The following is a 22,465-nucleotide window of genomic DNA, read 5'->3' on the forward strand; positions in this document are numbered from 1 at the left end:
GAAAGTGTTTGTGTGTGAACATACTCCTCCCCAAGACTGTTTGAGCTCGTCCTTTTGTTTATCAGCGCCGTGGATCTTGACAAAAACCAAGAAAAAACGAACATTATTTGAGACTTAAAACTTAAATAGAAATGTTATATAAAAAAAAAATAATAAAATAGGAAAACATCTTCATTCCTCTAAGTGCATTAGTGCATCTCCCAAGTTTAATTACATAAATTATATGAATTTTTTATAGAAGGCGATTAAAAGCGATTACCATTCACGATTTGAGAATTATATTTTAACGAGTTGAATGTTCTGATTGCCCCAACCCGCTGCCCAGCTAGCCACTACACTTACTTCCCAGCTCCTTGGGCAAAGCCCTAATTGAGGAACATTCGCTGGATGAAGTGGAGCCCAAATTAGGGGCCAATGCAAATGCATCAAAGACCACCTGCAACCGGATCTGCTAGTGGTGGATCACTGCTTGTTGCTGCTGTGGGCCCAAAAACGCCTTGGTGGCCAACTGGCAGCTGGTCGGTCGATGGGGCAGCTCCGGGAACCAACCACAACTGCTGAGATCATAAAAAAAAAGAGAAGCCAGCTCTGATCAGCCTGACGATGGATGCACTTCATGCCGGGACTGGGGCTGGGAATAAAGTCGTAAATAAATAAGCCTAGAAAATGTCGTCGGCGCTGTCTGCGAAACTGCAGTTGGACTTGAAGTTGCGGACGGCGCTTCGTGTCCGCATTTTGGTATTCAAATGAGTCTAAATGAGTCTACACGACGTGGCCAACTGTTTTCGCATTTTTCCTGCTCTTTTTTTCTCGATTTTTCTTTTCATTTATTTATTTATTTATGTTATTTCTGCTGGCTATGTGACTTGTTGCTGCTTCTTGGCGCGCATATTTCATGAATCAAGTAGTCGCCGCTAGTAGCGTGTGTGAAATGCTCGACGTTTGTTTAATTTATATGTGAATGCGCACGCGTAAAGTCCCCTTACCCCCTACCACCCTCTCTGAAATCTCTACATAAGCTAGGCAACACGCAATGTCCAAATATTTTGCATATTTTTTATTCGCTTTCCAATGGCTCGATATTTATGGCCCACGCTCGCCGTAAACTAGATCATTTTGATGATCTAACTGCTGATCGCAGGAGCTTGTTGGGCAGGGTAGATCCAAGGAGGAGTGGGAGGACCCACCTAGTTCCAGTTGGAACCTTGGAGACGGGGACTCCCCGCCAGCAGCTCTTCCCGGTGGCCTCCTGGCGCCGATTTCGATGCCCGAGAGCCCTGTTTCGGGTGGAAGTCGTGACTAATTACAGAAATTAAAACGCTGTAATTTAATTATGTATCTGCGATTTGTTATCGGCCCTGGCGTCGGCCGTCTCAGTTGCCCCCGCTTCGCTATCGCTGTATCAAAGTCAATATGCAGCAGTGCACTGGGAGAAAAGGTGCTGTCAAGTAGGGCTTCCTAATAGAAGGGGTTTTACCTGTAGTTCTCTGAGAAATTTCTCTCTAAAAAAAGGGTTTTTGACATTTTTTCATAGATTTCTTTGGTAATAGATAGATTATTCCTTTAACATATACTAACTTTTTTTCCCACTGCTGAGACAAACAGTTTCAGAAAAGGTGGGTTTACGAGTGGTTCCACATTGAACTCAAACTAACTCAATCCACGGGGAAAGCGCGGAGGAGGAGAAGGATGCGGACAAAGTGCAATTCATTTGGCCAAATACAAATAGACAAAAGTTCACAAAAGCCCAACAAAAAAAAAGTAGAAAACACGGGGGGAAAAGCCAGCGGACATTGGGCATCGGATTGGAGGACCTGACTTGGACCAGAAATCGAAGTGGGAGTTGCAACAGGAGTCCAACTTGGTGTTGGCGTTTTCCTCCTCCAGCATCAGCGCCATCGATATGCGCTGATTTCCATATTCAAACGATTTCGGTTGGCTTAGTCTGCATTCAGACCATTCGGATATGGAAGTATTGCCGAACTGACTAAGTTGCCTTGTTAGATAAAATGCGAAACAAATTTCAGCTGCGATTAAAGTTTGAGATACGCGGCAGAAAGGTGGACTTGGCTTATGAATATAAAGGATTTTTAGTAAGAGATTAACTGCAAGTCTTGGGAAGTCAGTGGATATAAATACTAACTTAAACTTTCCAGATTTTTTAAGATCTAAAACACTAAATGTCTATGATTTAATAATCTGAGGTTCAGAAACTGCTTAAACACAACAACTTTATCAAACATTATTAGTCTGGAAGGTAATAAATAATTTCAATTCTTGATTTTACAGAATAAGATTTGATATTTTTAGAAAAAAACACAATTTGGCCAATCAAATTTGCATTATTTTTAGGACATAACTGGTCATAACAACATTTTATAGATTTCAAGTCAAAGTTGCTTAAGGCTGACCATTTTTGTCTAGCTTAGCTTGCATTTGATTACTCCCCGTGAAAATATTTCCTAACATTTCCTCACAGATTTAGTTTGTAAAACAGTCAAAGTCCGATCTTAGTGGCAATGCCTACAAAATTCCCTCTAATTATGTACGCGATTTCGTACAATGTTTTAACCCATAATATTTGGCGAGTCGTTAATGGTAATGGGAAACTATTTCCAACGATAATGAAGCGATTTCGATGAAAAGCGAAAGTTGCCTTAGCGGCGATAATGAAAACAAACAACAAAATTCGCGCAGGGCAATAAAAATCAGTGCACCGATCGCCATGTATATATATCTCCGATATATATATTCCGCAGAACGACAGAGTGCAATTTAAATTGTATATTTTGGTTGGGCTTTTGTGGGCCCATGGAGGCAAATTTTTCGAAATGGAATTAAAATGGAATGCGCCTTCGGCCGGGAGGTTTTTTGACAGCCATTTAGATTCGGTTTCTGATTGACATCAGAAGAACAGAGATCGCCGCAACACGTGCCATGGGGTTAAGGGGGGCATAGGTGGTTGGTTATATATGTGGCAGACATTAGCTTAGGATAAAAATTCGCAGCCAGGGGATTTTGCAATTTGTGAATGAAACGCCAAGTGGAAAATTTCTGAATTAAATTCTTTTCGGGCGAGCAATTTGCATGAGGACCAGAGTCCACTTGAGGAATTCTAATGCAAATGCGATGCCATTTTCCGAGAATCGATTGACAACTTTTCGGGCTGCCTAATGCATCTCATTTCGAGAGCTCAGCTTCTCAAGAGTCCAGCAAAGACACTTGTCTCGCTGGCAGTTTGGATTATTAATGGCTTCTGGGTATCTATAAATATGCCAAGGTAAAAAATTTACTAAATAGAGGTAATATTCTGAGTTATTCCTCTGCCTAACTTGTTGTAGTTAAATTAATCTTTAACTAACTTAAGTAAGTATCTACCTCTATGGCTAACATCTTGCATATAAGCAAAACTCCCAAGAGAGCTCAGCTGACAATGGCTACCAGCAACAGGAAAAACGAAAACTCCAATCACGCTTCTCAAAGCAGCCGAAACAAGACTCATAAGAGCGCGAAACATTTTGTTGTTATTTTGTAGTTGACACCCGAAAAGCGCGAAAAGTCCGCCTCCCCTTCCCCCGTCAACACACCTGACCCGCCAATACAGATTTGCACCTGTGCAGCCGGCAACGGTCGCCAATCGATTGCTAGCTACACTGGGCTAGGCATTGCCATCGGCTGGTGAGTGCACTGGGAAAAAGATGAACTCTCTTTTAATATACCTAACTATCATAGTATTTACTACTCAAATCTATATCTGAAATTTAATAATGAATAGAATATAAGAAAATAGGTTTTTATTTCCCTTACCTTTGCAACTATATTTCTAGCAGTGTATCTCCGAGAGGGGCCGGGCTTATGGCTCAATGCATGTTCGAGTATCTCTGCAATGGCAGACAAATGTTTTGCACTGTTCGGGCCAATTCAATGAATTTTCGGCTAACTGTTGATGTTGCGGTTATTTTCCAGCCTCGGTTTCGCATCAATTAAGAGGTGTGCTGCCTCTGCTGATGCTGCACGGGCCGAGTCAATTAAGCTGCCGGCATTTTGCTCATGCAAGGGACTTGCCCCGTGATCCGAGACCCCTCCACAAATCATTTGCCCGCGGCTAGACAGGCATCTTCCATAATGCCGCACGATTGCCGATAATCGGTTGGGACTCGCAATACCCCCTCGGTATGGCCACCCTCCTCCAGCCACTTTTCATCCGCCAATGTTGCGAGTTACTGGTTGCTGGTTGCTGGCAATTTGCTGCAGCAATTCATAATAACTGGGCCCGCTACCACCCACAGGGTGGTTGTTAGACCGCAGGGGGTGTGAGGTTCGGTTCCCCCCATCACAGCCAAGCCACCAGAGTTGCCAAGCCCCCTCTTCCCTCTTCCTCTTTACCCCCTTCCACTGGCACAAAATGGAGTTCGCGTCGTCGACTCCAATCGAGGCGAGTCATAGAAAATTGCTGCAATTTTATATTTACAGCAATTGGGCGCAAATGTGCACGGGGAGATGGAAAGAGACAAAGCAAAGGCAAATGTAAAAACATGAACTTAAAAATACATAATTGCATATTCCACCCGGGACCAACCGACCGACCGACCAACCAACCAACCAACCGATTGAGCCAACGTTTGCAGCCCCATTTCCCAGTCCCCGGCTCAGTTACAATCCCAGTCGCAGACCCAAGTTGGACACACAGAAAACTCAGAGCTGACAAACAACCAAACACTCATACGTCACGTTGATTGGAAATGCGGTACAGTGGGACAAGATTAGGGGAAATTAAGGAAAGGAAATGTATTAAATAATTTTTGTATTTCAGGTAAATGAGAGAAAAGAAACTAATAAAGGAAATTGAAAGCCTAAAGAAAGATAAATTAATGGAATTACGAATATAAGGATAAAATGCTTAAGAGTGAAGAGTTTTATTTAACACATTCATAATATTTAGACAATGCTATCTTGAAAGAAATTATATTTTTGGGAAATAAAAATACCCACCGTCCTCCTGATTTGACGTTGCGGAAGGCGGCCCACCGACTGTAAATCCAAATTATACATACAAAAAAAAAGCCGAAAAAAGTTTGGAAAAAACAACCTCAAGAGCACATGAACACTTTACACTCTTCTTCTACTCCTCCTTAAGAGGAAGGGGGAGGTGGGAAGGCGAAATAAAATAGAAAAACGTTTTGCATCCGCAAAAGCAGCAAACAGCAAGGAAAACCAAAAAAAAAAATAACAGCAATGGAGAAGAAACAAAATCGAGGCAAATTTCATGACAGGCAAGTAATTTTGTTGTGATTTTTTGATTTGACCCAAACACTCGCCTTCGAAAAAAAAAAAAGCATTTGGGGCTAACACATACACTCAAACACATGCAACTCGGGTTGAAACGTGCAATTTGTATTTGTTGCCCCGAAATCCCCGTTACCCCTTTACCAACAATCCATTTTCCCCCCACCGATTTTCCATCCATCGTATCTCCCGAACAAAACGGCAATTATGCCGCGTTTCTGCTCCCAAATCGGGGGGAAATATATTTGAAGCGCTTAGATTTGGACAGTGGGTGGTGGCAGGAGTTGACTGGATTGGAGGATTGATTGGAGCTGGCTTCGGCAAGGGGCGGGCTCCGATATCCGGGTCGGGTCGGATTGGGTCTTTGTCCCGTTGATTTACAGTGCTACACAAAACGATGAATCGATGATTCCAGCATGAGAAATTAGATCTAGTCGCTGGCTAACTCATCATCAACGGCGTTGGCAACGTTGGCCAGCCCCAAACACACCGCACAGCATTGCCAACAGCAACAAACAAATCACTGACTTGGCTTTCGAAGAAGAAGAAAAATGAGTGAAGATGTGGGGAATATTAGAGGGGAAGATTAAAATACTCTTTAAGTAATCGATATTGTTTATGGTTTTTGCAAAAATAAGGAACTAAAATATATATTTTATAAAATTATTCCCAATTAAGATAAGTTTATGATCTCCAGTGATCCACTTGAAAATCTGTCTTTAGAATTTCGTTGACTATCCTTTCATTTTGTAATCTCATTACAAAGTTGCATTATTTTATTAATGATATGTTATCCATAAAAGTCATATTAACCCTTTGCTAAGGGTATAACAAGCAGCATTGGGGATTGAAATTTTGAAAATTGCTGCTGGGATTGCGGGATTGTTGTTTGTGAGCCCTCCCTGGAACCACCTCCTCTGTATCGGGAGTATAAACTGTTGTAATTTTCTACTTGGCTCTCCGCTTTGCGCTGAGCTGCCGCCTGGCAAAAATTGGTTTGAAAGTTGACTAGCTTTCCAGTGCTTTTTTTCATGTAATCACATGGCCATTCCCACACACTCCACACCCCGCCCACTGCCACATGCCACACCACCCACCTCCCATTTGAAGGGGTAAGCAGCCAAGCAGTAAATCGCGCTGACTGCTGCAAATGTCCAGCATCAGCATCAGCATCCCGCTTAGAATTCCCAAACCGGGCTTTGTCTCTCCCAGAATCTCTGTTCCGTTTTGCTCTGTTTTATTCCACGCCCAGGGGGCAGGTCCGATCGGCCCGATTAATGCCTCATCATTTGCAGCGGGAAAGCGGGAAAATGGGAAAAAGCGGGATAGCGGGAAAGCGAAGAAGCGGCGCAAATTATTCGACTTCGACAGGGCGTGCCAGCCAAGTCAATCGCCTTCGATTGTCTCCGTCGAGTGATGTGGTGTGCGGCCCAGTCCCGAGTCTCATTTGGACTAATGGCTGCCAGGATAAGTGCCAGCGGAAAGTGGATTCAGTATCTCGAAGGATAGGACCACTTATTGGATGCATGTTGATCATATTTTACGGGGGGAATTTAATGGGTAAAGGTAAATATTAAAGAAAAATATATATGAAAAGTCTTGTTTTAAGGCAAACTGAAACTTTATCTAAAGGTACCAGATCTCATCTAATCCCAGCTTACTTTCCTGTCTAAACAAAAGTGTGCTGGGGCGTTTTCTAAAAGATTTGATGCAACCGCAAGAGCATATCAAATAAGCCGCAAAAATATCACAGAAATATCGCAGACATATCCCATCCATAGAGCGACATACACATCATAAGGCCAATTAATCTGGCAAGGCAATATTATGATGGTGTCGATTACCCAAACAGACAGCCACGAGCCACCGCCACGTGACCAGAGGAATCTATAGCTTCTCGACAGGATGATGCTCCGCCAGAAGCAGGCCGTCAAGTAATCCCCTGCATAATGTTGCCTAAATGCGAGCGCGTGTCAAGCTCAGCTTCTGAATAGCCAAGGTCTGCAGATGGATTTTAGTAATGCACTGGAAGAAATAAAGGTTCATTAATAGTGCAGCTATGATTACTCTTCAGTCTCAGCAAGCCAAGTTAGTTTCCCTTTCTCCCTGTGCACTCTGAAGACTGAAGTCAAGGTTCTCCAGAAGCGTCTTCCAGCCTCCGATCTCTGGCAGACTTCTCTCCAAATCTGCCGACGTCAAAATGCTGGGACCAACTCCTCTCCAGCGGCGGCTCAAACTCAAACTCAAACGGAGGCCGCCATTGTGTGCCGGGGCCCAAGCCAAATGATGTGCCAAACTGACACTTGCCGATACACAGATACGGCTACTCAAACACCATTAAGGCGGGTGTTGCATTTTCGAGGGGACAGGGATTTACCATATCCATATATATAGGAATATATATATATAGATATGGGGGGAATTCTGAGGGACATTGGCATATTCCTGTTGATATTTGCCCGAATGATTGTTAGTTTTATTTTATTTTGTGACAATTTCAGCAGCAGCAGCAGCAGCAGGAAATAATAAAAATGCAAACAAATCGTTAGATTTTCCTATTGAAGTGTTTTCACCCCCTCCCCTGCCTTCTACTAGTCGTGTGTGTGTGTGTTTAGTAGTGGTTGTTGTTGTTGCTTTTGGTGTTATTGCCTTTTGTTGCCCGTGTCGGTGTTGCTGGTGTCGTTGGGCATGTTGTTTAGATGTACAGTGGGACAAAACGGAGCAGAGTTGGTTAAAAAAGCAGTCTATGCTATTATTTGCATCTGTTTTTAAATTTAAATATTTTATTTTTATATACTTTAGTAAACAAGGAAATGACTTTAAGTGCGAACGACTAAAAATGAACTGATTGTTAGGATATTTAAGTCTAAAAACCGACATACGAGGTGTGTTCAAAAAGTAAGGTGACTCTTCAAATTTCGCGAATTTCAAATTTTTCGATTATCGATTTTTTTGTTTTGTTATATTGGTACACTCTTCCCTAACATCTGTACCAAGTTTCAATGGAACATCCTCTTTTGTTTGGTTGTGAGAGGCGTAAAGTTACTATCGAAAAATATGGATCAAAGGATTTGGATTTTTTGGCCAAAAACAACACCACAATAATGCCTCAGCCACCATATTCACCGGATTTGGCCCCATGTGACTTTTTCTTGTTCCCAAAACTGAAGATAATCGAAAAATTTGAAAAATTTGAAATTTGAAAAGTCACCTTACTTTTTGAACACACCTCGTATAACTTCTAAAAGGTTTCGATAATCGAAAAATTTGAAATTCGCGAAATTTGAAGAGTCACCTTACTTTTTGAACACACCTCGTACGTCAGCGAAATGTAACAAAAAGTAATGATTTCTGGAAGTAACCTGTCCTCTCTTAATTAATATCGAATTGCAATACAATTTTAGATACCGATCGGCTTAAACAAAGTAAACGGAAACAGCTTAAAGTATTCATGTAATCATTTATCAAACATCGGCGATGCAAAAACAAAAAACAAAAAATCAGGAAGCGTCGCTCAATTAGTTAAATGTTTCAGAACCCCCCATCGATATGGAAGTTAATTTATGAGCCTTAAAAATCGAATCAGGCCCACCGTAACGGCGATGATGATGATGATGATGTTTGGAAGCTGCGATATCAGAGACTGAGACGATGTACCAAAGAGCTGAGAACCAAACTGAAGCCCAGCAATTTGTGCAATTTTTCTTGTTTAGATTGTTTTCGGTGTTTGCGTTGTCGCCGGACTGGGTGTGTGCGAGTGTTTGGTTTTATGCCTGCGATAAGCCCGCACACTGCCCATAACCATTCTCATATTATTTGTAAGGATTTTTGCATTTATTGCCAGCGCTTTCAAGGATTTCCTAGCCCCCAACCAGAGGCAGACCCAATCCCAATCCCGGATCCGAATATGGCTGCAGTAGTTATCTTAATAGTTATCAGGTTGCGATTGTTGTTGTTGCCGTTGTTAGTGCGTGGATCGGCCACTTTATTCGCCAGTTAAATTTGATGCCATTTAACGGGCAAAGCGGCAAAGCGGCAATGGAGACGTTTGCCCTCTCGTGCCGTAAATCCATTAAATTGCCCCAAATTAAACTAAACTAAAAAGCGAACGGGCAAAAAGGGTTGCCCCCTGGATGTGTGACAAAACTGTTGAAAACTCGTTGTAAATAAACTGTTGGAATGAGAGCGGCAATTACACGGCCCGAATTAACATCCTCATGAGGCACACAATAACTCAACTCAGGAGGTTCAACCCTCAACCAGGGGTTGTCTGTACACATATCTTGAGGTGCCTTCATAATAATGCATCTCGAAGGTGCCGGGAAATGCCGCTGACAGATACAGGACTACCTACAGCAGATCTTCGGTAGAAAGCCGCTGACAGGGTGATGGAACGGGATCTATAGTTATTCCCCCTCCTATTCGTGGCGATGACAGTTTGTCAGTTGACAATCAGCAAGTTGGCATATTAACCGTGTTAATTACTCACTGACGGCATAACTCTGTCATGTATCCGGCAGATAAGTAGAGCAGATGCGAGCTGGTAATGGCCGAGTGAAGGAATCGCAAGGAGAGTTGACTTGAGACTTGACTGCAGCTTATGATTATCTTTTAAGGGGGTAACTAGTGAAGTTACAACTAAACGATAAGTTTAAGTTTGATTTTAAAGATTAAAGATAAGCTGGTAACTTGACTAGTGACTTAGTAAAGGAGTGTTTCATCAAGAACTTCTAATAGGAAAATGAATTAATTAAGCAAACTTTTAAGGCCTCCCAATGACTAGATCGTCACCGTTGAAACTGCTTAGCCACAGCTATTACTTCGCTAATCTCATCTAAAACCTACATTCCATTGTTTTATGGCCACCTGGCCAATGTAAAGATGTAAATGACATTTCAAAATCGAAACCAGTCCAAACATCCATCACGGCGAGTCGCACAAAAGCCAAATGAGCCACAAAAACAAACAAACAATAACAATAACAATAGCAATAACCAAAAAGAAACACTCAGAACTCAGCGGGTGTCCGTCATTAAAAAGATGACAAAGCGATGTCAACAGGAAATTTTTTGATTAACGACTAAAATGCCAGAGAGCCAAGCGATCGGACTGCGCGATCAAAGTTGCGTTAAGAGTGTGGAATCGAAATGGAGACAACAGGCCAAAACCGAAAATAAGTTAACCAGAAGAACCAAAAAAAAAAATACAAAATAAAAAGCTAACGATAAAAAACCGACAAAACCAGGCAGCAGCAAAAATCTGTTGAAGGTAAAATATCAATTTAAAAGGCAATAAAAATATTTCATTGCTATGGATCAGATCAGGCTCAGCTGGCTAGCTGGCTGGCTGCCTCGATACTCTGCGTTTCGATTTCGATTTCGAATTAAAAGATTATGACGATAATAAACTTGACTAATCATTTTTATTACAGGCCAGCCCCATCTGTTACTAGGAAAACTCTTGGTCTCTTTGGGTTTTCCCAGAAAACCGAATCGCCGATCTCCGATCGATGGAGATTGTATTCAAACCCGAAAAGAAAACTCAACGAGGGCTTATTAATTTTTCATAACTTAAATACATATATTTATTATTTGTTTCTTCTCCATAGATTCATTTTTAGTTTCTTTTTTTTGCGTAATAAATTATGAGACTATGCTTAATGCTTACGAACAGAGTGTGTATCCGTGTTAAATTTAAGTGTGGTAATCAATACGTGTACGATCGCTCAATAAACTTACTTAACGCTAGGGGTTAATCCTTCCAATGAAGTGAAATTAGAGTGTGTGTGTGTGTATGTGTGTGTATTTTGTGGGTGGGGATTGTCCCCTCGGCTAACGACTAAATTAACTATGAATGTTAGATATCTTTTGTGGTTCTCTCATCTGTGATATGGAAAGCATTTTGCTGGGGCTTCGATCATTGGGTCTCCCCCCGGCCACCGCAATCGTAGTTTGTATTTATTTTTCTTTTTTTTTTACATTTAATATCACAATTTCTCATATATATTTTTTAGATTTTTATTCCATTTTTATTCCTAACCCAAGTACTCGAAAGCAAAGCGTTTGGATGTCGAAATGTGTGTGTTATTCATAATAATAATAGTAATAATAATAATAATAGAGAGTGTGTGTGTGTGAATATTTATAGGAGTATGTACAAGAGGTGGAAAATAAATCTAATTTACGAGTAGTAGGAAACAAAAGCCTGCGCTCGGCGTTCGCATCTAAATTTATAGCATGTCATATTATTGCACATTCCAAATAGATTATTAACATGTATGCATATGCGTTGGTGTGTGAGTGTGTGTGTGTGTGTGTGGGGGTTTGGTTATAATATATCATATATATATCTATATATATATGTACACATGTCTCGCTTAGGTACCTATTATATTTATATTAGCATATACCTTAAGATTTGCTTTAAATTCGAATTTTGATTTTACTACGCCTTCTCTTTCTTTCTATCTTCTTCTTCAGCTGCTTTGGATTCGGATTCGGATTCATATATAGTATAGCTTTAGATTCCGATTCCGAATCCGTTTTTAGTTTTTGGTGGAACATGAAACGCCATCAGTCTCTCAATACCAAGCAGCCTTTGGTTCCACCTCCAGATCTCCCTCGCCTTGTTTAGCTGGAACTCAAATCGCTTTTGATGCATCTTTGGATACGTTTCATGATCCCACCTTAGTATTGTATTTAGCGAAATTCCCGTTCAGATCATAAAAAGATTGTTTATGAAAGTGCTCATCCTCCTCGTGGCTGGAACATAATCGATCACCATGCCCGCTTTCCAGTTGGAAACTTTTTCACTTCTCATTTTCCGAGCAACAATCAAATAATATTTTTGTGGGCAACAAAATTTATAAATATAAGGATTTGTGTACTCGACTGATCTTCACCAGAGTCGGCCCCATCTCCCCTACTCTCCTCCTCCCCTCTCCCATTTCGCTCTAAATCTTGAGATCATTTGGTTGCGAGAATCGATTGCATCTTGACTGGGTCTGGGCTTGGATTGCCAAACTTTCTTTCTGGGAGCCAAGTGATCTTGATGGCCAGGTTAGCCTTCTAGATCACAATCGTGATAGTGTAGAGTGTTTAGTTTTTGGCTATCATCGTTTCTCTCACTCATCTGCAAATGGAAAAAGCAAAAAGGAAATGTTTGGTTAGTAAAAGTGAAATAAATGCAAATTTTGTACCCAACTAACTTCTTGCAAAAGAAAATATCACAAAAATGCCATAGAAAACTTATAGAACCCCTTGAAAAAGATACTTTTTGAATATGAAAAAGGAACATACGAAAAGTCTTAGAAAACTTACACTTTAGGGCACGATTTCTGAAGGTTTCTTGCTCCATGTCGCGGATCTTATGAGTTAGCATATGCTGCTTCAGGTTGCCCTGGAAAATAAATGAAAAAAGAAAATTGTTCGTCAGTTTTCTGTTTGAACTTTCGTTGTCAGTATCAGCCCCCTTTACTAACCCCCTTGATAAGCTTCCACTAAAAGTATCTTTAACTCACCTTCGTAGTAAATCCGCGATCGCAGATGTTGCACTTGAAGGGCCGCTCCTTGGTGTGGCTCCTGTAGTGGATCTCCAAGGCCGAGTGGCAGGGGAATGTCTTGTAGCAGATGCCGCAGGTGGTGCTGCCGCGGACCCCACTCAACGCCAGTGGGTTGAACGGAGCCGCCGGCATAACGGACTGGGCGATCTGGTTCATGGCATTGCACATATTCTGAGTAGTTGCGGGCGGGAAGAGTGGCAGGTTGGGGAACATTCCGAAGGGCGGACGGGCGCCCATCAGAGGGTTGGGTGGTGGTCCCGCCCCAGGTCCGCCTTCCTGTCGCTGATTCGGTTGCGGAGAGGTTTGACGCTGGGCGGCGGCTGCTGCGGCCGCTGCTGCAGCAGCTGCTGCGGCCTTTTGCTGTGCCTCGGCTGCCTCGCGACGCAGTTGCTCCTGGTGCTGATGTAGTGCCGCCATCTGTTGGTGGTGATGATGCTGGGCCGCTGCTGCTGCCGCAACCGCTGCCTGCTGCTGCATCAAATGCTGATGTTGCTGCTGCAGATGGTGTTGCAGACCGGGGGGCAGGCAATCAATACCCACGGTGGGCGGCAGGGGTGAGTTCAGCAGGGATGCGGGGGCATGGGCAGGACCACTGGGACTCCTGGGCAAACTAGGCGGACTCTCAGGCTTCACCTTCGGCAGCGGCGATCGCGAACTGGAACTCGAGGTGGGAGCAGCTCGTGGCGTCAGGTCCAAAGCTCCTTGGGAAACATCCGATCGGGCAGGGGATAAACTGGGCTTAATCACCTGGTTCGATGGGTGAACGGAGGGCGATGTGGGCGCCGAAGTGGAGCCCACCGAATGACCATGACTCGAGGCGGAGGAACGCGGTCGAACGGAGTTCGTGTTAACCACTCCCGTGGCATTGATCTTTAACTTCTGCTCGAACAACAAAGACTTGAAGTCATCACCAGAGCGGGGTCTGTCGCCCTCCTGCTCGAGATTACTATTCGAGAGATGCTCTGAGGAGACATCATCTTCGTAATCCTCCCCGCAGTCCATGTTATCATCCAGATCACCCTGCGAAGACTCCGAACCCAAGGCGCCATTGTGAGCACCATGATTGGGACCCGGAGGACCACCTGGACCGCCAGGCAGAGCTCCGAAATGGAAAGCCGCTGCTGCGAAGGGATTTATAAAGTGACTCGGCATCATGGAAGGAGGTGGATCCCTGATCTCGGCCGCCTGGATCTGCTCGGGCGTCAGATCCGTCGGCTCACCCGTATGCAGTCGAATATGTTGCTGGAGAACCAGGGCATTCGAGTACTTCTTGTGGCACACGGGGCACTGATGGAAGTTCCTCATCGGCGGACGGATCTTGTGCACCGCCATGTGGGTCTTCAGGTTGCCCTTGGTGGTGAATGCCCTGCCGCAGATCCTGCACTTGAAGGGACGCTCCCCGGTGTGGGTGCGGTAGTGCATCTGAAGGGCACTCTTGCAGGACAGCACACGATCGCAGACCACGCACTGGTTGGGATCACTGATCTTCTTGTTCTTCATCAGCTCCTTGAGCTTCATGGTCTCGCAGGTGTTCGAAACCTCGATGAAGTTCTCCCAGGAGTTGTCATTGCTGTGGGGACGTGGCAGTAGAGCGGCCATTTCGTGCTTAATGGGATTAAAGAACGGCGACCTGGCCATGTGGTGCGGGTGTGGGTGAGGTGGTGGGGGTACTCCCGGCGGAAGTGCTCCCCCTGCGGGCGATCTTACGGGTGAATGGTGCTCGGGGGAAAGAGTTTTGGCGGTGGTAAAGTTGAGGGGAAAACGCTCGGCGAAGAAATCCTCGCGTGGTGGCAATTGCCCCGGCGTTGGCAGGTGATCTAGGTGGGATTGGGAGCCCGGCGAGGGTTGTGGATGCATCAGGGCAGCTGGCTGGATGGGCTGCACCACCGGCGGATAGCCATGGTAGCTGTGACGGTGGTGTTGGTGATGCAGGGAGCGGTGTTCGGACGAAGGAGAGGGTTTCCTCCTCAGATCCGTGCGATGATCTTCCTCCTTAACCTGCGCCTGTGCCTCCTCCATGCGCTCCTCTTTGATGCTAACTTCCAGAGGCAGAGGTTCCGGTTCAGGTTCCGAGTACTCCGCATTCTCCTGCTCTTGCTGCTCCCGCTGATCCTTCTCCTCAGTGGGTTCATTCTTCACCTGCAGCTGCTCCTCCTCCAGTTTCGGCGAGGGCTTTCTCAGATCCGTGGGCAAGTCCTGCGGAAAGAACTGATGCGGGGCAGCAGCACCCAGACTCTTCAGGATCTCCATGGGCGGACGATAGAGATTCTGGAGGCCAGGAAAAGCGGGCGGAAAGGAGGTTGGAGTTGAGCCCAACGGAGGCGGGGCAGGCGAGTGGGTGGGCGAGCTATCTGTGGGCGACATTTGGTCCAGCAGCGGCGGATGGAACTTGTCCATGTGCTCGGGAATGGGCGTGGCATTCATGGGCACGTGGGGGAACTTTTGGGCATGGCGCTGGAAGTGAACCTTGAGGTTACCCTTGGTGGTGAAGCGACTGCCACACACATTGCACTTGAAGGGTCGCTCGCCTGTATGTGATCTAATGTGGATCTGGAGAGCGGAGTCCGAGCCAAAAACCTTCCCGCAATACCTGCAGCGGTGCTTGAAGAAGGGCTCATTGCGACCCTTTCCCTCACCCGATTTCTCGCCGAAGGCAAAGTCATCGGCCATGCTGTTGGCCAGGATTCCCTGCGATGCAGAGTCCAACACCTCCTGGGCGCGTTTCTGCAGCAGATCCAGGGAATTTGGCTCCGGCAGGTCATCATGGTGGGTGATAATGCTGGAGGCCAGATCAGAGCCAAAGGGCAGAGGTGTGTTCTCCATTTCCTTGAGTTTGGCCAGGGCATCCTGTGCCGAGGCCTCTTTGTGGATGTTATCCAAGCTCGGTCTACGGTTTGGCTGGGACTCGTGTTCCAGTTCTCTCCTCCTCTTCAGGGATTCCGCCGGGGATCCCGAGGACTCTCGCAGGGGAACTCCAGCATTTATCAGATGCTGACGGGCCTTGGCCTCCGCCATTCTAGCCTCCGCCTTCTGGCGCAGTTCCATATCGGCAATGCGCTCCTCCTCTTCGTAGGTATCAGTTTCCTGCTCCTGATCCTGTTCCCCATCCTGATCCTCCTCGAGTTCCTCTTCCTGCTTGGCCTGATTGAGGGCCAGTTGGGATTGGAGCTGCTGGATGAGCTGGATCTGGAAGAGCTGTTGCTGCTGCAGATTGAAGAGGGTCTGCTGGAGGAAGGCCAACTGCTTCATGGCAGCCTCGTTGTCCGCTCCATTCGAACCATTGGCGATGGTCTTGGCCGCGAACTGGGCAATGGCCATTTGCATATTTTGTATGGCTTCCAGGGTAACTGGTGCTCCTGCTGCTCCCGGCAAGCTTACCTCCGTGGCAGGCACCGCACTGCTTTGCGGCTCATCGGGCATCTCCACATCCACCTCGATCTCCTTGTCCATCTTCATCGTCGCCCTTTCGGTGGCCGCCTCCTCGGCACTGGCCTCTGCCACTGGTGAGCTTGGCATGGAGCCACTGGCATTCGGCTCTCGCTCCTCGGAACTCGGCTTGGTCATTTCCACTCTGTTGTTGTTATCCTCAACAGGTTCAATCTCTGATTTTACCTCGAATTGTAGGTTGTTCTGCTGCTCTTGGGTGCTCTGCTCTGCGTGGTGCTCCTCCTCGGGCTCGGGACTCCGACTGGGACTGGCCGTAGTGGTGGCCGTGGTCAGTGGCGAGCAGCCACCATTCTCCTCCTGATCGCTACCAGTATCTGAAAGGGCAGAAAATGGTATTTTTAAATATAATTTATACAAAATTAATATAAATATAAATAAATTATATAATTTATAGCAAGCAACAGCAAATAACTTCCAATATGAAACTGATTTTCCTACATTTTCCTCGGCATTCCACAGAGGCCCATAGATGCAGTTAAAGTGAAACCAAAATAGTCAGAAGCTGGTTGAGATTGCTGACCATTTCCCGATAACTCAACTACCTGTTAACTGCCCCCTCTCCGCCCCTTTGTTGCATATGACTTAATCGCCGGCAATTGTTCATTGCAATGCGTTGAAGTTGCTGGCGGGTGTGGGGATGTTGCAGCTAGTTGCTGTTGCTGTTGCTGTTGTTGCTGCTGCCAACTGAATGCAATTACATTTCTTGTTGAAGCATGTGTTCTCTCTCCTTTTCCCTCGGTGGCAGCTGTTTTTTTGTTTTCAGCCCACAATTAGTCTCCAAGTCGATCGCTGGCAGTTGCAATTGTTGCTGCTGCTCGTGTTGCTGTTACTGTTGCTGCTGCTGCTGGCCGACTGATGCTCACTTGTTGCCAGGTGAGCTGTCCAAAGGGGAGAAAGCAGTTGACAGCCGTTTGGCCTGGTCCAGTGCCTCTGACTAATTAATCGCGGCGAGCCTAAAAAGCAAACCAAGTCAAAGATTGGTCCACCAGCAACAGCAACATCAGCAACACCGGCAACTTTAGCCGCACACGCACATAAAATATAATTTATGACAAGTCAGAGCCAACGAACTGGGGCCACACTCGCCCGATATATATAATAAAACATATTTCTGCACAAATCAAACGAGTTGGGCGAGTTTTCAGCTCTTTCTGTTTGTTTGCCCACAAAAGATACACAGATACAGATACATGGCTGGAGAGTACAAAAAGATATGCAGATACAGACTATCAGCGCCATTTGCATATCGATCGCATTAATATTATTTGTATTATTACTAATCGGTGGCTTAAAATCGATTTTTAAGATACTTTTTGCGCCGCCTTAAATTCAATTAAGAAGGCGAAAGTATTTATTTTTTGCCTGCAATTGCAGTTCAAAAACGAAACCGCTCGGCCAGCGAGGAGTTATGATTATGATTGCTGATAAGTGAAGTGTATTTTAATTAATTGAAATTAATTATAATGTTGCCATAAACCTTTCAAGCGGCGGCAAGCGAAAAAGGCAAATACAAAAAGAAAACAACTTCCAATTATGACGAACATAAAATTGTCTCGAACATGGTTAAGTCATTTTGCAATTGGTAATAAAATTGTTAAATTTACAATAACAATAAACGCAGCTGGTTTATGGTGTTGGTGTTGGTGTTGGTTTTGGCCCAAAGACAGGGAGATATTGCCCCGTCTAAAGGCCATTGCCTTAGGCCTTATTCCCCGCGATTCGATTTTGGATTTTGGATTTGAGATTCTTTTTTTTTTAGTTTGCCGCATTTTAGTTCCTCGGACGCGTGGGCGCCCAAAACAAAATATCCAAACATTTAACTAAGTCTATATATACACCGATTCTGCCACCGATGCGGTCTATCTGTGTGTTGGAGGGCCGTTTAAAGATTTATTTTTTGTCTACCAAAATCGTATTTTGTTCTACTGACAACTGCCTGGCTGTATCTGTATCTCTAGCTGTATCTGTATCTGTTTCGGCTGGCCAGATAAATAAATATGAAATTGTGAAACGAGACGAAATTATATTTCCCATTGTCGAAACACACACATCCCCCTGCTATATAAATTAAATCGTGCAAGTTTAAAGGTGGATTAAGTCAAGCCATAAATTGGCCCGTGTCTGTTTGGCTAAATTCGAATGAATTATTCCCGATCTTCATGCGTAACTAAAGCGAATAAATCCCGCGTGCAGGAACGATTGAGGAGTATCTTTTCTGTGCTACCACCTCCCCCCGTCATGCAATACTCATAATTGCTTTCCATCAACCCATTAACCAATGTCAACTTTCTGCCATTTTATGTGTCCAAATATTTTCAACAGAAATTTTGAGGCAAATAAATTTGGTTTTGGCTTCTTTCAGCTTTCAGCAGATCAATTCTTTACTTAGCTCTTCTTAGTGATAAGTAAATTAAGTGAAAAACATTTATTTCTATGAATATGAAAGTGTTTGGTAAAAAAAATAAAGATATTTAAGTAAACATTTCATTGACTTAAACTTTCTTAAGGAAAATGTACAAAATTATGAAGATAAACACGAAAAATGTTTATATTTTTGTCAATTTATTGATTATAGGTTAAGGAATTCCACTTCTTTTGATATAAGAATATCTAAAACCTATTTTCAAAGTTTCCAAATACTATCAATCAACAGTCCATTTTCTTTCTGTGTGCTGAACTCGAAATTCCCTTGGTTTCGTACCTCCACCTCGACACTTTTCAGTTCATTCCTCCAGCACTGGCTTTTGCATACGCCTCGACTTTAGTTCTGGGCTGACTTTCAATTATTCCATCGTCATATTCAATATGCAAATCGCTGCGAGCCAACCGTGAGCCCGGTGGCCTGAGGTGAAACAAATGTTCAGCCAATTGGAAAATGCAAAATCAAAAAAAAAAAAATGGAAAAAAGAAATGCGAATAAACTACATAAAGTATACACAATGTGAGCGAACTGAAAACAACACTGAAGGCACATCGAGTGTATGGCATAATTGAATAATATATATCCAAGTCCGGTCTGATCGGATTTGGCTGCCATAGGTCGCAATGGGCCATCGAAGTTTTAGGTATTTTTTTTTATACATTTTAAATAGCAACTTTGTTGGGGAAAATAGCAAAGCAAATACCAAAGCAAAATCGCATAAATAAAAATAATTAAATAATTAATGTCATTAAGTTGGGCGAGCGCGACTTCGATTACAAAGCATTTCCATATGCACAGAATTGGCTTTTGGCTCTGGCAAGGTGCGAGTATTATAGTCCATATAAATCATATGGAAATAAGCGCCGACTCACCGCGGATCTGCTTCGATTTTCATTTTTTAGCGATATTAATTTAATTTATTGGCCCGCACTAATGAGTTAACATTTATTAATGCCCCCAGCAGCAGCCACTCTCAGCTCATATACCTACATACATGCCATCATATGCGGTGTATAAATAAAAAACCGCGCCAAACAAATTGATAAAAGCAAAAAAAAAAAAGTTAAAAAATATCCTCACACACACACCTTATCACCTTTTTAAAGCTGATGGCCAGCGATTTTCAAAATTTAATGTGAACTCATTTGTAATTATATATATAAGGGATATATATAAGCACACACTTTGTGATTGGCAAAAGGAAAACCTTCTTTATTTTCGTAAATCTCAAAATCAATCAGAATAAATTGGAGTTATTTGTTAATCTTGTAACCAACATTGCTTAACTTCCACTGATCGTAAAACTCACTTGATTCATCAGCCTTAAAAATTTCAATAAATATAATTAAGTTCGCTGGCATGCAAATTTCCAAAACCGAAAATCGAAAATCGAAGCTTTCAAAAGCAATTAAAGAAACACGCCTGCCTGCCGAGGAGAGGCCTCCAAAAAGAGGCAGGCTAAGCCTTTCCCAAAAGTTATATCTTCTATATGAAATGGGCCGAAGCCATATTTAAATCATATCGTTTTTAAGTTGCTCCATTAAAACGAAATCGATTTTTGATTTATCATAAAAAACACGATCGCCTAAGGCGAGAGGGGGTCTTAGCCAATAGCAGCTGAAACTAAATCAAAAACTGGAAATGCAAAACCCAAAAATTATAGTTTATATGTATAAATTTATCCATATTGGAAGGGAAAACTGGTGCAGTCGCAGCCATAAGTTTCGAAATTTGAATAAACCATTTTTAAAGACGCGATAAGCCAAACTCAGATTTGAAGTTTATTCAAAAGGCCTGTCTACGATTTTTGGCCCAAAATTATTAATGTTTGAGGTTTCCATTTCGGCTTCTTATCAGTCAAATGGAAAACGACTCAAGGGAAAACAATGATGACAAATTTGTTAACTCATTTTAAATGGTTCAGTTAGGCTGTCTTAAGCACCGCTGATATGAAAATACTTTCTAATTTGTTTTTCTTTTTTCGGTTTGGAAAACTTTGCCGAATGACAAATAGGATAACAAAATATAAAAGACAGTCGTCGAAAAGTGTGTTTAGATTTTTTTGTCTTTCGGGAATTTCAATTATGTCAAAGACAATTTATAAAATTTCCAACTTTTCCTATTGCATGGTTTTCTAATTTCCCGAAAAATAGATTTTCAGCTCACCTTTGTCAGCGCTGCGAGCGCGATCCTTCAGCTGTTTGACAATGCCATATTTCACTGTACCAAATTGTATCATTTTATTGATGGTCTCCTGGTGATTATCCTTGAAGTCACTACGCATCGCACACAGAACGTTGGACAGGTGATTTTTCATCAAGAGAACTTTTCAGCTAGCACTTTTCCGTGAACGGGGTTTTCCTTTTTTGTTTGTTTTGAATTTTTCTTAACTTTGCTCGATCATTGCACTGTGTTTTGGTTTTTTTTTTCCTTTTTTTAGGGTAAAAATAAGTAAATTTTAGTTACTTTCAGCACTTTTGTGTTTTGCCGTCGGCAGTGGGAAAAGCGTTGGGTCGCGTGTTTCTTTTTTCAGATATTTCTCGTATTTTAGCTGATGGCCAAGTTAAACTACAGCTGCCCGGTGATTGTCATCGTTTGTGTTGTGATTTTCGCGGCGGCACTTGGGAAATTAACTTGTGTGGCTCGAAGGAAAAGTCGCTAAAAACAGAACTGAGTGCGCGTTACGCATACGCAACGTGTTACGATTGCGGCACTGAGAGAAATCGAGTGCTCGCTGCGGACGTTCATCTACGCGCTTCCAAAAAAAACGTCGAAGCCGACTTCGTGCCGTTTTCGTACTGAAATTGTTGGAAACCGGCTGTGTCCGTTTTCGAGTGCCGTACCGAGGTATCTGAGAGATTGAGATACTTTCGCTGCGACGGCAACGAATGGAGAAACACACACACCACCATAACTTACAGATACACTCGCCTCGGCGAATTGAAACTCGCCTTTCAGTTCGAATTTGTCATTCTCTCTCCCTCTCACTATCTCCGTGCCGCTGCCGACGTCGACTCTCCCGCTCCCAAGTTAACATTTGTGTTCAACTAGAGAGAGCAACCGAAGGGGACACAAACAATAACAGCCGTTCGGCTTTCATTCGGTTTACTTCGTGTGCAACCGGTTTGTTGTGTGTGCGCGCGTGTGTGTTTGTTATTACATCTATCACTCAGCCAACCCACCTTATGCTCACTTACATACACACACACGCTCTCCCGCTCGCATTTCATATTATTTTTCATATGCGCCTCTCGCTCGCTCTTATCATAATTTTTATTAAATTGCTGTTACTGTTACTCTTGCCAGCCCGCTCACTCCCTTGTGTTTTTTTTTGGTTTTTGCCTCGAGGATGCTCAGTCGCAGTCGCCGTTTTTACCTGAGAGAGACGTTTATGAAACTTGTTCGGGGAATTATGAGCTGCTCTCTCTCGCGCTCCCTCTCTCGTAGAAGAAGAAGCAGCGAGACTTCCTTCCGCCTTTTGCGGCTCACCTTTGTGATGCCCCGTCTTGCTCGCTCTTTCGATTAATAATTTATCATAATTTATAGGGGCAACCCCCGCCCCTTGCTTAACGGCCCTTGCCAGCCGGCCATCTCGCTTGCTCTAACGCCCGGGAGCCTGCCATTTGTTGCTCCCTCTTTCGCTTACTCTCTCCATGTTTCTCTCTCACACATTTGCCATCTCGCTCGGCGGCGCAGTTATGAGCCGTTGTTGTTGCCTTTTTTAATTTCGGTTTTATAAGATTTTCTGT

At 43.7% G+C, this 22,465-nt stretch overlaps 1 protein-coding gene across 1 annotated transcript; it reads right to left on the reverse strand.

Annotated features, from left to right (window-relative positions):
• Window positions 1-10,830: 10,830 nt before the first annotated feature.
• LOC108112173 (homeotic protein spalt-major) lies at window positions 10,831-21,739 on the reverse strand. The gene is made up of 4 exons (XM_017221976.2): window positions 20,883-21,739; window positions 12,806-16,608; window positions 12,606-12,684; window positions 10,831-12,417 (listed from the first exon to the last, which is right to left on the reverse strand). Exons 1-4 carry the CDS (start codon window positions 21,031-21,033, stop codon window positions 12,410-12,412), a joined length of 4,041 nt encoding a protein of 1,346 aa, XP_017077465.2. The 5' UTR covers window positions 21,034-21,739; the 3' UTR covers window positions 10,831-12,409.
• Between the last annotated feature and the right edge of the window lie 726 nt (window positions 21,740-22,465).

This window comes from Drosophila eugracilis, unplaced genomic scaffold (genome assembly GCF_018153835.1).
Source record: "Drosophila eugracilis isolate 14026-0451.02 unplaced genomic scaffold, ASM1815383v1 contig_1213, whole genome shotgun sequence".
In the NCBI taxonomy this organism is placed as follows: Eukaryota; Metazoa; Arthropoda; class Insecta; order Diptera; family Drosophilidae; genus Drosophila; species Drosophila eugracilis.

What these genes read in the sequence shown, in the direction of transcription:
- LOC108112173 (XM_017221976.2), bottom strand. Translation starts at nt 21,033, where the DNA reads ATGAAAAATCACCTGTCCAACGTTCTGTGTGCGATGCGTAGTGACTTC. An exon ending in CGCTCGCAGCGCTGACAAAG is followed by an intron (nt 16,609 to 20,882) that starts GTGAGCTGAAAA and finishes CTGCCCTTTCAG; the next exon opens with ATACTGGTAGCGATCAGGAG. An exon ending in ATCGCGGATTTACTACGAAG is followed by an intron (nt 12,685 to 12,805) that starts GTGAGTTAAAGA and finishes TTTATTTTCCAG; the next exon opens with GGCAACCTGAAGCAGCATAT.